This window comes from Siphateles boraxobius, unplaced genomic scaffold, assembly GCF_051911475.1.
Source record: "Siphateles boraxobius isolate OS27281-9 unplaced genomic scaffold, OSU_SipBor_1 26, whole genome shotgun sequence".
Classification (NCBI taxonomy): Eukaryota; Metazoa; Chordata; class Actinopteri; order Cypriniformes; family Leuciscidae; genus Siphateles; species Siphateles boraxobius.
In genome coordinates, this window is record NW_027508876.1 from 22,194,198 (window position 1) to 22,206,986 (window position 12,789).

General features: G+C 38.7%; 1 protein-coding gene across 3 annotated transcripts in view; it reads right to left on the reverse strand.

The window, feature by feature from the left end:
* pld1b (phospholipase D1b) overlaps window positions 1-12,789 on the reverse strand; it is a 33,067-nt gene that overhangs the window by 4,404 nt on the left and 15,874 nt on the right. For all 3 annotated transcript variants that reach the window (XM_077244979.1, XM_077244980.1, XM_077244978.1), the window contains exons 11-22: window positions 11,777-11,860; window positions 10,542-10,623; window positions 8,599-8,709; window positions 7,591-7,779; window positions 7,015-7,231; window positions 5,744-5,872; window positions 5,424-5,542; window positions 4,879-4,992; window positions 4,680-4,790; window positions 4,417-4,505; window positions 4,015-4,128; window positions 3,107-3,156 (exon numbers count right to left, since the gene is read on the reverse strand). In XM_077244979.1, coding sequence (XP_077101094.1) covers window positions 3,107-3,156; window positions 4,015-4,128; window positions 4,417-4,505; window positions 4,680-4,790; window positions 4,879-4,992; window positions 5,424-5,542; window positions 5,744-5,872; window positions 7,015-7,231; window positions 7,591-7,779; window positions 8,599-8,709; window positions 10,542-10,623; window positions 11,777-11,860 — 1,409 coding nt within the window. The remainder of the gene's footprint in view (window positions 1-3,106; window positions 3,157-4,014; window positions 4,129-4,416; window positions 4,506-4,679; window positions 4,791-4,878; window positions 4,993-5,423; window positions 5,543-5,743; window positions 5,873-7,014; window positions 7,232-7,590; window positions 7,780-8,598; window positions 8,710-10,541; window positions 10,624-11,776; window positions 11,861-12,789) is intronic.

Sequence of the window (12,789 nt, forward strand, 5' to 3'; positions counted from 1 at the left end):
GATGCGCTTTTTTGGCCTTTTAAAATCTCAGTTACTATTCATTCCAATTATAAAGCTTGAAAGAGCCAGGATATTTTTTAATAGAACTCCAATTGTGTTTGGCAAAAAAAAAGCATGCCATATACACCTAGGATGACTTGTGGGTGAGCAAATTATGGGATAATTTTTGGGTGAACTAACCCTTTAAGGCCGGCGTCCATTAGGGGTCAAGTTTTGGCTGGTTAGCAGTCCTATTAGCCCCTGCTGGTAGATGACGTAACTAAACCATCTGACTAAAAAAAGCATCTTATTCCAATGAAGGGCATTATGACAATACATTTATTGTGGTCCTGGCCAACCCAACACTTCATCACAACTTCACCATTCAGCTAGGCTTGTCATCCATTACTCCATCAAGGTCAGCCAGGAACCTTGGGGTTGTAATTGATGATCAATTGAACTTCACAGACCACATTGCTAGGACTGCCCTGTCATGTAGATTTGCCTTGCACAACATTAGGAGGATCAGGCCCTTCCTTGCAGAGCATGCTACACAACTCCTTGTCCAAGCGCTTGTTCTATCCAGACTGGACTATTGTAATGCTCTCCTGGCTGGTCTTGCAGCTTGCACTGTCAAACCTCTACAATTGATCCAGAATGCTGCAGCCAGAGTAGTCTTTAATGAGCCAAAGAGAGCACACGTCACTCCTCCCCTCACTAAATTGCACTGGTTGCCAGTTGCCGCTCGCATTAAATTCAAGTCACTGACATTAGCCTACAGAACAACCACTGGCTCTGCTCTCTTTTACCTAAACTCATTACTTCAGACTTACGTGCCATCCAGAAACTTGCGCTCTGCGAGCAAACGACGTCTTGTGGTACCATCTCAAAGAGGCACAAAATCTCTTTTTTGGAGCTTTACCATGACTCTTCCCTGCTGACGGAATGAGTCCGTAGACACTTTCAAGAAACGGCTGAAGACGCATCTTTTTCGGCAGCACTTGATCCAGTAATTCTAACACTTTCTCTTCTATTCTATTTTTTATTATTTATATATATATAAAAAAAATGACATATGCTGCGTTAGATTAAACTGAGAAGAGTCAGCACTTTCATATTGTTGTCTGACTGTTAGTTTCCCTGCTTCTATTGTTCTCATTTGTAAGTCGCTTTGGATAAAAGCGTATGCTAAATGAATGAATGTAAAACCACAAATTGCAAATATTTCATGTTTTACCACTGCCAAACTTCATAAAAGTATGAAAAAGCGAGATGTAGCAAACTTGTATGAGAATACAAGACGCAATGATTTACTATAGTCGATTTCAATGTAGTTTTGGGATGGAAAGCCTAAAGCATTTATGTGGCGAACAGGACGGCCGAGGGACGTGAGAGAACGGCGCGAGGCCGGTGGTGCGATTGCTAATGAGCAACACCTGTATAGCACACCGGTCTCGCATCTCTCACGGAGGAGCGGAAGCATAAAGGGGGAGCGACGACATTAATGATCGAGAGAGGAACAGGCCTGATTTTAGTTGTGTTTTTGTATTTGTGTTTTATTTTAGCCAGCAGTCGTCCGCGAGGGGCTGCTGGCCGTTATGTTTATTTTGAGTAAGCCAGCAGTCGTCCGCGAGGGGCTGCTGGCAGTATTTTAGTTTGTTTATTTTATTTTAAATAAAGTTTGTTAAATGTTCGCCGGTTCCCGCCTCCTTCTTCCCTGAACATTGCTACACTGGTGCCGAAACCCGGGAAGAGGGAGGAACGCGCTGTCAGAGAGTCCTCGCCGCTGTGGGGAATCCGCGGTGCCATCGAGCGGGTGCGCGAGTCGCCGCCGCTCGCCGTGGGCCGGAGCCTGCTGCCATCCGCCGGGCAGGGGAGGAGCAGGGAGCGGGGGACTCGCGGCCATGGACGCTCGAGGCGGTGCGCTGGAGTGAGTTGCCGGGGGGACGGCCGAGCTCGCTGCCGGCCGCCTGGGAGTTGGAGGGGCGGCTGCCGTCCGGGAGGGAGCGGGGGAGTCGCCGCCGCTCGCCGTGGGCCGGAGCCTGCTGCCGTCCACCAGCAAAGGGGAGGAGCAGGGAGCGGGGGACTCCTGCCGTCTGCCCTAGATCCCAAGGAGCCGTCGCCGTCCACCGGGCGGCGGAGGAGTGTCGAGCCGTCCACCGAGGGCTACCCAGCGTCACCGCCAGGCACCGCGGAGGAGATCGCCCAGCTGGTGGAGGACCATGATGGCAGCGCGTTGTGGGAACCGGACCATGTTTTTTTTTTTTTTTTTTTTTTTCCTCTCTCCCCTCTCTCGATCTGTCGCTCCTCATGCTTCCGTCTCCGTTTCCCTCCGCTTGTCGGTCCATACCCCCCAGGGATCGCCGCCGCCGGGGGGGAGTGGGCACAGGCTCGTGGGTACCCCCCGGCCTGTGAGGGGCGATGGGGGTATGTGGCGAACAGGACGGCCGAGGGACGTGAGAGAACGGCGCGAGGCCGGTGGTGCGATTGCTAATGAGCAACACCTGTATAGCACACCGGTCTCGCATCTCTCACGGAGGAGCGGAAGCATAAAGGGGGAGCGACGACATTAATGATCGAGAGAGGAACAGGCCTGATTTTAGTTGTGTTTTTGTATTTGTGTTTTATTTTAGCCAGCAGTCGTCCGCGAGGGGCTGCTGGCCGTTATGTTTATTTTGAGTAAGCCAGCAGTCGTCCGCGAGGGGCTGCTGGCAGTATTTTAGTTTGTTTATTTTATTTTAAATAAAGTTTGTTAAATGTTCGCCGGTTCCCGCCTCCTTCTTCCCTGAACATTGCTACAATTTAGTTTAAAGATAAAAGGTTAGCATAGCAGGAAATACTTGTTTTGTTGCTCTTGTCTGTTTGAGTCTGCTTGCTCCACTCCTTTGAGACTGAAACCCATCAAACAAATCAACAAAGCCATTAATTTTTCAAAACGATGTAGGCGGAAAACCACAGAGTTCTGTGAGTGCCTGCACTGCATTGGTCTACCACAGGAACTTCACAGAACCCCCAGGAAGAACATCTGGTTACGGTACGAGACACGTCAAATCTTCTGAAGAATTACAGACACGCCCTGTACAGATTAATCATTGATATGGGTATATATACACATCCTTGTACTCACTTTCTTTCTTCAGCTGTGAGATAATGGAGCAGTCTCCTCTAATCATGGTCCTGCACAAACATGAGAATAAAAAAAGGCACAATCATTTCAGAGATGACCAAATAAACAAATTCCTCCAATGGAACACTCCCTGTTTATATGATAAATGATAACTTCCAGCAGGAATAATATCAAATTTTTTTATAGGTTTATTTAAGAATGTATTGGATTCAATACAAGCTAAGCTTTATCACAAAATATTGAGGCCTTATTTGATCAATTACCACAGAAAATTTTGAAAACCATAGTATAGAAGTATAGTATAGCCACAAAAAAAAAAAAAATTAGACATCTTACGTAACTTATGGTGTTGTAGAATCATTTACATACCTTTTGTGTATAGTTATATTAAACAGAGGGAAATTATTCTTCATATATATATATATATATATATATATTGTAACAAAAATAAAATTATCAAGATTTTGTAATATATTTTACATTCTCTTATACTTAACAAGACTAAAAAAAGATCAAATACTAACAAAAAATTATAATATTGAGTAAAAATTATAATATTGAGAAAAAACAATAATATTGTGAAATATTATTACAATTTAAAATAACTTTCTATTTTAATATATTTTAAAATGCAATTTATTTCTGTGATGGCAAAGCTACATTTTCAACATTACTCCATGATCACATGATCCTTCAGAAGTCATTCTAATATGCTAATAGGGTACTAAAAAAATCAACTCTTCTACTTATTTTCTTTAGAATGCTTTGATGAATAGAATGATTTTTTCTAATTTTAATTTCTTCACTGACACTTTTGATCAACTGCATCCTTTACTGAGTGAAGTATTTTATTGTTTGTTTATATGCATGTATGTATGCATATTAAGGATCATAATATTTAGTGTTACCTGTAATTGAAGTGCATGACTGCCTGTATGGCACTGCCCCCACCGGTGTTGATATCCCCCTCAAATCCAGGAAGCAGTGGCGTCACCACATACACACGGTACTTTTTACCCTCCCTGTGAACCACACAGAAAGAACACAAGATTACTTGTCACCTTTGAAGTAAGAGAGATCAATATGAGAGATGCTTTACCTAGGTATGGCCTTATACATTCTATTTATCACAGCTGGCTATTCATTTACAAATGAAGAATACATTTGTCTTTAGTCAAACACTTGTCTCTTTCCTATTGATTTACACGTGTTTCATTAAAGAAATAATGTATCTGTGTGTGTTATAGGTGTGTGGACATACAAAAGATAATAGGGGGAGGACTGGGTAAAAGTTATTGACCGCAGCTCACCGATACGCTTTTATGATCCTCTTGGCGATGGCGTCTCCAATTTTATTGTGAACGACTTTGTTGTCGGCGCAGCTTATGAAGAACTGGTTCTGAAAGGGGAAATGCATAACATTAGATCAATGAAATGCTGCTTTAGGACATCCTGAATTATTCTGTATAGATAGAAAAGCCACAGTATTTGTGGTTAGCAACCAATACATCATTGATTCTATAATTTGGGGATAATATGAACAAACAGAAAATAAGTACACTGCGTCACACACCTCTATGTAGATATAGTGTTTACTGTTTTCAATTGCGTTGACGTAAGCTGTATGAATCGACTCCTCGTGATATTTTATACCTGCTGACCAGTCTGAGGCGGATCGTAACACCTGAGTAAAAAGAGAATTAGTGTTATGAAAGCTGTACGTGTTCTGTGTGAATTCTAATGGGAATATTGTCTTTTATATAAATTTTTACCTGGACATTAGTCTGGGTGCAGCCAGGGACCTGATACTTGATCTCATTTGCAGTAGTGTGAGATTTAGGAAGGAGGTATGGGTACGACAGGGATCTGTATTTGGGCTTCATGATCTGTAACAAGTTGGCAATGCAAATACAAACATATTCAAAGCCATTTTTATGATATTAGCCAACAAGGGGAAGACATTAAATACTTTGGGAAGTTGAAATATCTGGTGGCGTGGCATGTAAAACAATTAAAAACTAATTCCTTTTAAATTATTATGCATGCAGCTTTGACCTAATTAAAAAAAAGAAAACTGTGGAATATTTTGTACTTTTTAAAATTGTTTTAATTGTATGCACGCACACATTCTGGCCAGTTAAAAAAAAAAACACTTTCCTTTGGCATTTATATACATTTTATCTTGACGTTAAAAAAAAAACTCAAAGAAAAAACAAGGTCCAAAAAAAGTCCATGGACATATTCTGTATCACCTATCCACATAAAACAGAATATTTTGGGAGAAGGCATGAAGACATGCCAATATTGATTTCCTCACCTTTGTGAAATTCCAGCGCTGAATAAAATGGCGTGCAACATCCCTGGCTGCTTTCCCATGAACCACTGAGGCAATGTCATGCCAAGGCATTCTGGGAGTTATGTGCCTGTCAATAAAATCTGCAAAAAAAGTATATTGCAGAAATACATTTTTATTTATATATATATTTTTTTTTTACAAATGTACATAATATGAATGCTTATAATTTATTTTACATTAATTTATTTGTATGTATTATATTGTATTTATACATATGTTTATATTAATAAAAATTTAATGTTTTTATATTAATTTATGTAATTTGCAGAAAAATGAGTCACCATCAAAAGGTTTATCCAACTGGATCCAGTCCTTATGCACAAAGTTGCAGTAATCTTTGCCGTGCCAGAACCGGGTGTTCCCCATCAGGCCAATAACGTCCGCTTGCAGATCCTGTGCAGCTTCAGCCTCTGATAAGAGTGACAGACAAAAGAAATTCAACAACAAATAAAGACCCAAACCAAAAAAAAAACGCAACCAAGAGTAGAACATTTTGTTTTTTCATAAAATCATGTCAACTCAAAAACCACACCAAAAACAACTTTTTATGGAACACATGAACGAAAAAAATCCATGCTTTCACACTGCTGAGTTACTACCGCATCAGTCCAAAATAATACACAAGAATACAATCTGACTGTTGAAACATAGCAAACCACACAGCACTCTGAGTGCCCAGAGTGTTTTGAGAGGTTGCCCGTTTGACATGGATGATATTTAACTTCTAATAAAATAGCTCTTTACAACTAAATGTTCGGGATCAGAATTAGGGACAACCTCTCATAGAGTGCACACCCGAGACGTCTCACCCAAGCCTGATTCTTACTCACCACTTGGGCACAAGCAGGAGGGCATGGACACCCTCAGCTCAATCCATTTAAGAGGGATCAAATTTTGGTGGCTGCAAATACTATTAGAATAACCTAAAGAAAAGGAGGCATCTTTACAACCTGGACAACCCTTTTAAAACGTGTGGTGTGGAAGATGAACACGAATACAGATTCTAGACAAAAATATTCATGAGCACCAGTATATCTAATATATACTGCAAGCTGTTGCAACAACACCTATTATATCACATCTAATCCTCAATCTCCAGGTTTCACACACAAGGCTTAAGCTAGTCCCAGACTAAAATGCATGTTTGAGCTGTTTTAACTGAAAGCAACTTGCACTGATATATATTAAATGTTTTGTCTCAAGATGCTCACCAGTAATTTTTATAATATATATAAGGCACGTTTATAAAAGCTACTTAAATGTACTAAATGAACTAAGGCCTAATCCTGGCTTAATATAAACCCAGTTTGTGAAATCAGGCCAATATCTTAATGTCTTAAGCCTAAACTAAAACCGTAATGATTCAGGTTTATCTGCACTTATGATAAATACTGTAAATGATTGCATAAGATGGTCAGTCACATGAAAGTGCTGCCAAAAGGCATTACAAAATCAGCTGTGAAGTGTTATAACAGCTGAATGTGGGAGTTTAGGTCAGTAACGTGTCACTAGTCTGCATTCGCGAGCGTTCCAGAGACGGGGGCGTCCTCACTTTCTTCAGAGCTCTCTGCGCTGCTCACGCTGTCTGTAGGTGCCAGCCCGTGTTTCTGCAGGTGCCTACGGATGCTGAAACGGGTCTTCTTGGTCTTCCCCTGTCCTTTTAGTTTTGGCTGGTCCACTGTGTCGACAGGTAAACTTTTGCCGTTAATGTGCACCGCGCTGGGCCCGTTTGATGGAGCAGCCATAGCAGGAGAGGCTTCAGAGGCATTCTGTGACGAATAATAAGACATCAAGTTCAAATTAGGTATATGCCCCATATCAGATCTGCCTCCATTTAGTAAACTACGCCCAACTTCCAATGATCTTATCAATTCCCAGCAGACAAAATCAAGTCCCGCTCTAGAAGTCGTTTCACTAAGAACTGTCGCAATATGGAAGATAAGACTATAGCAGCTTCCATTTCATGCGAACTTTAAGTTGAAGATAATAAAAAATAAAATAAATGAAAGCTATATATTTTAATAAGCAAAAACTAATAAAATTGACAAACACAACAAAATTACTTACAACAAACTAAACAACACAGCAACACTGTTTGTCATAAAACATTAGAATATGAGTTCCAAACCTCTGCAGACACAGGAAGAGTCCTGGTGACACTTCCTATGTCGGTCAGCCGATGCTCCCGATCATCCCAGCGTCCGTAAGCCAAGTCAATGCCTCCCACGAAAGCCACCGATTGGTCAATGACTATAATCTTCTCATGATGCGCCCATAGATAAACGGAAGAGGATACGTGGTCAGGGTGCCTCATTACCTGAGAAGAAAATACTTTTTTTTTTATTGGCGAGTCTTTCCCTTTCTTTGTTTCTTTTGGTTTGTTCATATGACAAAGTGCAGTTTAAGTTGCATATTCATAACAGGGATTTGTTATAATTAAACGGTATTCTAAAAACCATTCAAATATTTACAATAAAATTAATAGTTGAATCAACTTTGCTTGAGTGACCTGTCAGAACCATAATCAGTATTTTATTTTATATGTTACTTTTCTTTCAAAAAGGCAGAAATATTCTTTCATAACTATTTATTTATTTACTTTTTATTCATATTTAAATGGCACAAATACATTAAAAGATCACTAAAGCCACAGCATCGAATTAGAACTAATTGATATAAAATACAACTATTTTTACTAGAAAATTTCCATGACTTTTTTCCATGACTTTTTAAGATATTATTAATTTCAATGACTTTTTCATGCCTGGAAATTCCAGATTTTTCATCCACGTTGCAATGATTATCCCCATTCATAATGAAATTTCACTGGCTCAAAATTGCGCTCCACATACATATTAAACCTCAAATATATTTGGATTCTCCATAATATAGTTTTTTTGTATTAACGTTCCTTTTCTTTTAGGACAGAAAAAGCACTTGTAGTGTGACGTCTGGTAAGGACATTGGTATTCTAAAGTCAGTATGTCCAACATAGTCTCTGTTGCTTATATATATATATATATACACACACACACACACACACACACACAAACCTTTGTGTCAGATGCGATTAATCGTGATTAATCTATTTGACAGCACTAGTCGATTCATGAACCGACTTATTTTTTAATCTGACCTTGATATTGGGGTGAAGTTGTAGTAGTGTTCGTTTGCTGTATTCACTGTTTATGCCAAGAGCCAGTTCCACCTCCTTGTACAACATCACGAATATCCGCACACCTTTTTGCTGCAAGAACAGTTCTTAATGGTCAGTAGAGCAAATCCACTAGTCAAAATTAATATATAACCAAGAAAACAGAAAACACCCTGGAATGTAAATGATTACATGAGAACAGTGCTGCCCTACAAAGGCAAAAGACCTTAACTCACCAGAGTGTGAAACTGAGAAAAATGAGTTTAAAGTGTTTTTGTTGTCCAGCCAATTGTATGATAGGTAGGACACTGAAAATTTGCTAAGTAGTTGTCATAATGAATATATTTATCTACATTAAAAAAAAAATAGCTCAAACTTTACATTTGACCTTTATTCGGAAGTTACTGTATTCTGCCTTTGCATTATCTGCAAAACAATCATGGGTCATACAAAGGTAAAATACCTTAACTTCTAATTTTTTGACCATTTTGACTTTTATCACTCTATACAAACATTTCTATGATAACAATGATAGCCTTAAAATAACATTTAGTGAGTTCTGTCTAGTAGCCTTAGGCTTAATATTACATCAATAGAATATTAAAAAATAAAAAATAAAATGAAGGCTATTATCTGTACTGGATGATTTTAAAACTTTATCGTTGTACTTAATTTAAGTAAAATAACATTTTAAGAGGTAGGAAAGTAATCTGTTTAACCGGGACAATTTCATAGTGGTTGGTGTAAACCGGACGTGGTGCGACACTTCAAATTGAATGTCAACCTCCGGACAACTTTGCACTTTAGGCTAACCAGCCGGCACATGATGGATTTAAACAATGGATTTGTCTTCTCAATGGATGTTGTTTTCCATTGATTATGACCATGTTTAAAATAAAAAGGTAAGCTGCGATCTAAGTTATATTTGCTGGGTTGGTTTGTGTGCGCGGTTATGTTTTCTCCTCGCCAGGGGAGGTGTGTCGTGAGCGTATCGTGAGGCGTCCCCAACCCACTCGCGTTGTTTTCTGTCAGTGAGTGTCGGATTGGCAGGCAGCTAGCCAGCTTGTATGGCACGAGAAAACTTGTAACGTTAGGCCTACTACTAGTACTACTAGTTAATACAGTATCCAGGCTTTGATTTATGGTGTCTTACAGCTGGCACACCATCATGTAGGCTATTTGTGGATCAGGAACAGTTGTGTTTCGTGTGTCAAGTAACGTTACGTTAGCCTTGTTAAGCCCAAATTTGCATCGCTAGCTAGCTAACTAGGCTACCAGTATCCTAGCTGAATTAAAATCTAAAGTAGATTTTTTTTTTCTTCATGTAATGTTATCCATATCATCCATATTGATCTTGGTGTTTGCGTTTTAAAGCCATCTCTACCATAGTTTTCTTGCGAGAATAGGAAATTCTTAATGCTAGATAGAAAACAACCACTAAAACAATTTTATTTTCACTTTATTTAATGCGTGTTGCAAAAGAGTTTCAATTACATATAGGCATAACACCGTAACTTCAGCGCGGCAAACGCGTTGCTGGTGGGTAAAAAAAAGGCAGAGAGCCTTAACTCCACTGTAACTTATAATAACAGCGTTCTAAAGTGTAGCGGTACAAAGCAAAAAGACTGTAACTGATGTTAGGGTCTTCTGCCTTTGCTTTCCCTCTGCTTTTGGAAGTTATGGCAAAAACATCATCTTATTTTTAGCAGAAAACAACAAAATTGGCGCAAGATATTTGTCCACATGATAAAACTGATCTCGATTGTTCCAAATATGGCAATAACTCATTTTGACCAAAATTGAAGTTAAGGTCTTTTGCCTTTGCACGGCAGAGTGAATGGGAAGGTTTTATTGCTGGCGCAGTAAAGCCACAGACGGATGTATGGCGTTTCACTGCAGCTATGGGTTGGGTTGGATTAACTCACCGCTTGCCGTTTCAAAATGGAATCGAGTCGCCAGCGGTTGCCCTCGACGACAGGCCTCTTGAGGAATATCTCAGGGCTCAGCCTGCATTGACACACACACAGACACACAAGTGACCTCATGAGCAGGGGAAGCATTTGTAACATAAAATATGCATAAACGTCTAGTCTCACTTCTCACTGTCACTTACATAATTTCAAATGTATTAAGCCAGTGAAAAAGTAGACACACACACACTGGAATCTCACACTTGCAGGATGACTGAGTGGTGCTGTAACACAGCACCGGGCATCTGTCTGATGAAGGTAACAGATCTGTTTGGCCACTGCTCCCAGCTGGAGGTGCCCTCGAGAGGGTGCATACAAAGTATACAACTATCTTTCTTTCCCTCTCTTTTTTCTACTACCTTCCTTTCGGCTTTTCTCGCAGTTCATGACCTTATTGTTATGACAGGTCAAAGCAATATGCAATACATCTCATCCATCTGAGTTGTTGAGAACGTGACAAGCAACAATAAATTGTAATAGTCCCTTGTTTAAATTTTCAAGGTTCTCACACTTTTGGAGCAATAAACTTACATAACTTTTGCAATCATACGTGGTTACTGGATAAGGATTTGTAAAATTTTGTATATAAAAAAAATCAAATTAAATTAAATACAAAACAATTATTAAGGATAGGAAAAAAATAATCAATACAAAAAAATTATAAAATACAATTAAGAAAAAAATTATATTAATTTAAAAAAAAACATTGTTGAGCATTAATTAAATAATACCTTAAAAAGTCATGATAAAATATGTTATTACTTTTTAATGACTTTTCCATGCCTGGAAATTACAATAACTATTGCATGTTGAAATGATGATTCTCATTATTAATAACATTTCACTGGTTTAAAATTGTACTACACATGCATATTAAAAACATCAAATATGTGTAATGTTGTAGTTTTTCATGTACATTCCCTTTCTATTTGGACAGATAAAGCACTTGTTGTGTGACGCAGGGTTAGGACATTGATATCCTAAAGTAAATAAAGTAAATCCTCTAAGAAATACACTTCATTTCCTGCTGCCTTCCTAGAATTGAGCAAGGTTATTGATTTTCTCTGAATTGTTTTGAGGAAACATTAACCAATGCCGTTCACCTGATCTGTGTGTGCATTACTTCTAAAATGAATCAATAGTACCCAAAGGAAAGAGGAATGTATGGGAAGGGCTATATCTCAACATACCACCAGTCAGTGATAAATATCTCCTCCTCTGCCTCTTCCAGCGCATTTGCCACATCCTCCATGTACTGCTTCCCATTCACATACCTGAAACACACACACCCAATCAGTCAAATCAACGGATAAGCCTGATAATCCTAAGATCACACTCTCGCTGATTCTCAAACTTAATTACATAATTTTCATTATTCAGGGAACAAGCATGCTAATAGGGCTTAATGCTGCCACAATGAACAACAAATCCTCCCCCAAGATCAGCAGTGAAGATGCTGCCCTAGATATCTCGCTTCTCCACAGGGTCAAAAGAGGATGATGTCTATGGTTACACTTTCCCTCTCATTCTCTCAAGTTACTCCTGTTAAACAGGCTTCACCTGAAGACACAGCAGCAGATGGCTAAAGCGTTCTAGAAAACCTGAGAGATGAGACCTGCTTCCGCTAGTTTGATTATTGATATTTTCTAGATAGTTTTGAAATACATCAACTGAAAATTGTGAGAAAAGTTGAGAAATAAATGATAACATGATCACTAATATAATAAAGCTTTAGTTTTAATTTCTAAACTAAAATTATCCAAGAAATACATTATATTGTAATATAATAAAATAAAATATAACATTATTTTGAACAAATAGATAATGTAATATCATCTAAATTTATAAATGTACAATATAATATAATAGCCGATATAATATTCCATTATCATTTAATATAAAACTAAAGCTAAAAGTTAGCTCAGTAAACCCAAATTATCTTTTTTATTTATTCAAGAAATAAATAATAATATAATCACTAATATGATAAATCACTGATATATAATACAGTTGTCACAGTCACCCATTAGTCACATGTCTTCCTATGTCCTGTTTTCCCACCACTCATCTGTTTCTATGGTTTCTGTCATTTAGTTAATCATCTGTTCCACCTGTCTAGTTAATCATCATCTGTGTCACCTGGTTTCTGTTCATCGGTGTTTGTATTAGTGTCTGTGTGTGTGTCTGTGTGTGTGTGTGTGTG